Consider the following 2,538-nt stretch of genomic DNA (forward strand, 5'->3'; position numbering starts at 1 on the left):
TTAAGTTTCTCCACAAGGTAGCATGCCGAAAGGTCGTTTGGACATCGCTGAGGAGATAACCTAATGTGTAAATGCAGTGGGAACCTTATCATCAGGCAGGAAAGCTGGAAAAGCTTTCTATGGCCACCAATGCTCTGAAAGTCAGGAAAGTGAGTCTGTCAGATTGAAACCAGGCATGTTCTTTTTGCCATTCCATAGATGACCATCACTAATAATAAGGTCACCTTAATGTTATCTTTTTGTTTACAAACATCGTCAAAGTAGCCTCTTAGTAGCAGTATTCTCTGCCACCCAGCCCCTGCTAGTCAAGGAGATGGCGATACCACAGTCAGACCAAAGTCACTGAATGACTCAGCAGCAGAGCTAGAATTAGACCGTGACAAAATTTCTAATACTGAGCCTTCTGATACCACTTTTGCTGAGAACAAGCTAAGACTGTATGACTTTTTCTTCTCACGGCTGTGTCACACAACTCTGAAGCAGCTACAGGATTCCAAGCTGTCAATAAGGATTCTAAAGTTGTTGAAAAGAATGTACAGAAGTAACTATCTGGATGTATTTTCTAGTGATCAAAAAATCACCCTGTAACTTCTCTTCAAAAGGAATAATATACAGAAAATGGTATCAAAGACCTTCTAGGATACATTTGTCATATAACAGAATCACTGAACAGCAGTGGTTAAATATCAGATACTAAGGTGTTTTCTTAAGTCAAAAATTACCATGCATTTTAGGGGCTGATAATATTCTCTACAGAACTGGAAGTGGTAGCTGTTGTTAAGACAGAGGGCAAGTGATGTCCCTGCTTGTAATCATTATTAACCACAAGAATTTGAAAACCACTTCTGCTTTGCTCATCTCCTTCCTCCCTTAGTACCACATGTATAGAAGACTTTGAGCTTGCTGGATCCCACATGCACCATATCCAGACAGAGATTTTACAAAGAACATGAGACTGGGGTTATCCAGAACATATTTTCCAAAGAAAAGTATCATGCTCAAAGTGAAAAAGAGAAGGGAAGAGAAGCAAAACATAGAGAAAATATATTTCGGTGGTCAAGTTAATACATTTAAGAAGATTATAAAAACTCTATGATCTCGAGCCAAGTCAAAGCTGTAAATCAATAATCTATTAGGATTCCCCAGGAACTTTCCCATTTCACCTCCCCAAGGACTCTCACATCAGTAACAGCACACTCACCCCTCTGATGAGGTCCTCTACATTATCATGGGGGAAGGAACGAATGGCAGCGATTGTTCGGATTAAGCGCTCTGAGAGAGAGTATTTGCTCTGAATGCTCTGCATAATATACCACATACTGGAACTCATCAAGGCTCACGGTATGTTCACATGCTCCAAACTGCCTGAAACAAACAAGTTTTAGGCATACACAATATCGCTGAGCATATCTGTCCTTAGTGGGAGGAGTTCTCTGAGGCCTTCCACATACTAAAAGCAGATTTCAAAGAGATCAATGATTAATTAATATCATTTTCTCTTAATTATAAGGAAACAGATCAATACTAGTTGCTTAAGAGGCTGGGGAAACCTGGACACAAACCATCTGACCCTCAGAGCCTCTGTTCTGCTCTCTGCCCTAGTCTAGAACAAGATATCCTCAAGAGGCTCTAGACCCCCCCTAGAGTTCTGTGTGGTTTAAAAATGAGAGTATGCGGGGGCGGGGGGGGCGGATTTTTTAAAAGCTGAAGATGTCACAAAACATTCTTTTCCTCCTCTGAATTTTGTGGTCTTTATTATCAGCACCACCTTTATGTTATTTGTTACATTTGGCTTTGAAGTATGGTTATGCCCATATGGTTTTTCCATCTAAATTGTAATCAGTTGGAAGACAAGGTCCTTGTCTTCTACTTTTTTGCCCATGTAAGACTCCATGGAGTCTTACAAAAAGCAGGTATTTAATGAATATTGGTTGATTGATGGACTAAAGGGTATGGATGTGATTGTTACCTATGAGAAGAGAAGGAAAAGGCTATGGAACAAATACATCTATGTTAATGACAAGGCATGTGTGAAATAGTTCAAAATGTTTTCAGGAAAGAAAAAAATGGGAAATGTTTGAGCTAATATTCTAAAATAAGGGAGGAATGCAAAAATATAAACTCTGGAGTCATCTATGTAAAATTAGAAAAAAATTCCAAAGTTCATACCTATAACACAGTTGTAGGAAAACAAGCAGATTTGAGTGCTAAATGAATTAAAAATTTTAATAACTGGTCATTTGTGACAACTGAGAAATAGATTTGGGCAAACATGTTGAAACCACAACATCACAGAGTTCTAGGATGGAAGAAGAAAAATAATGCAATAAACTTAAATTCAACTATAGTAAAAGTTCGGTTGCATAACAGCCAAAATGTTGAAGAACATTTAAAATTACAGCAAACAGGTGGAACACATTAATAAAAAAGCACATATCAAAAACTGTAGAGAAAATATAGTATGCATATGAGCTCTCTATGTGTAACTGTTTAGGAATCCATGTTCTTATTAAACTATAAGTTCCTTGGGGGTTAATA

At 37.9% G+C, this 2,538-nt stretch overlaps 1 protein-coding gene across 3 annotated transcripts in view; it reads right to left on the bottom strand.

Moving 5' to 3' along the window:
- Nucleotides 1–2,538, bottom strand: part of ASB8 (ankyrin repeat and SOCS box containing 8) — a 9,899-nt gene that overhangs the window by 5,108 nt on the left and 2,253 nt on the right. The window contains exon 2 of one of the 3 annotated variants that reach the window (XM_011368213.2): nucleotides 1,202–1,365. The exons of 1 other annotated variant lie outside the window; for it this stretch is intronic. In XM_011368213.2, the coding sequence (XP_011366515.1) occupies nucleotides 1,202–1,330 (129 nt within the window). In that variant the 5' untranslated portion in view covers nucleotides 1,331–1,365. The remainder of the gene's footprint in view (nucleotides 1–1,201; nucleotides 1,366–2,538) is intronic. One more of the 3 variants, XM_011368214.2, reaches the window with a different exon arrangement.

The sequence above is a fragment of the Pteropus vampyrus genome, unplaced genomic scaffold (assembly GCF_000151845.1).
Source record: "Pteropus vampyrus isolate Shadow unplaced genomic scaffold, Pvam_2.0 Scaffold140, whole genome shotgun sequence".
NCBI classification, from domain to species: domain Eukaryota; kingdom Metazoa; phylum Chordata; class Mammalia; order Chiroptera; family Pteropodidae; genus Pteropus; species Pteropus vampyrus.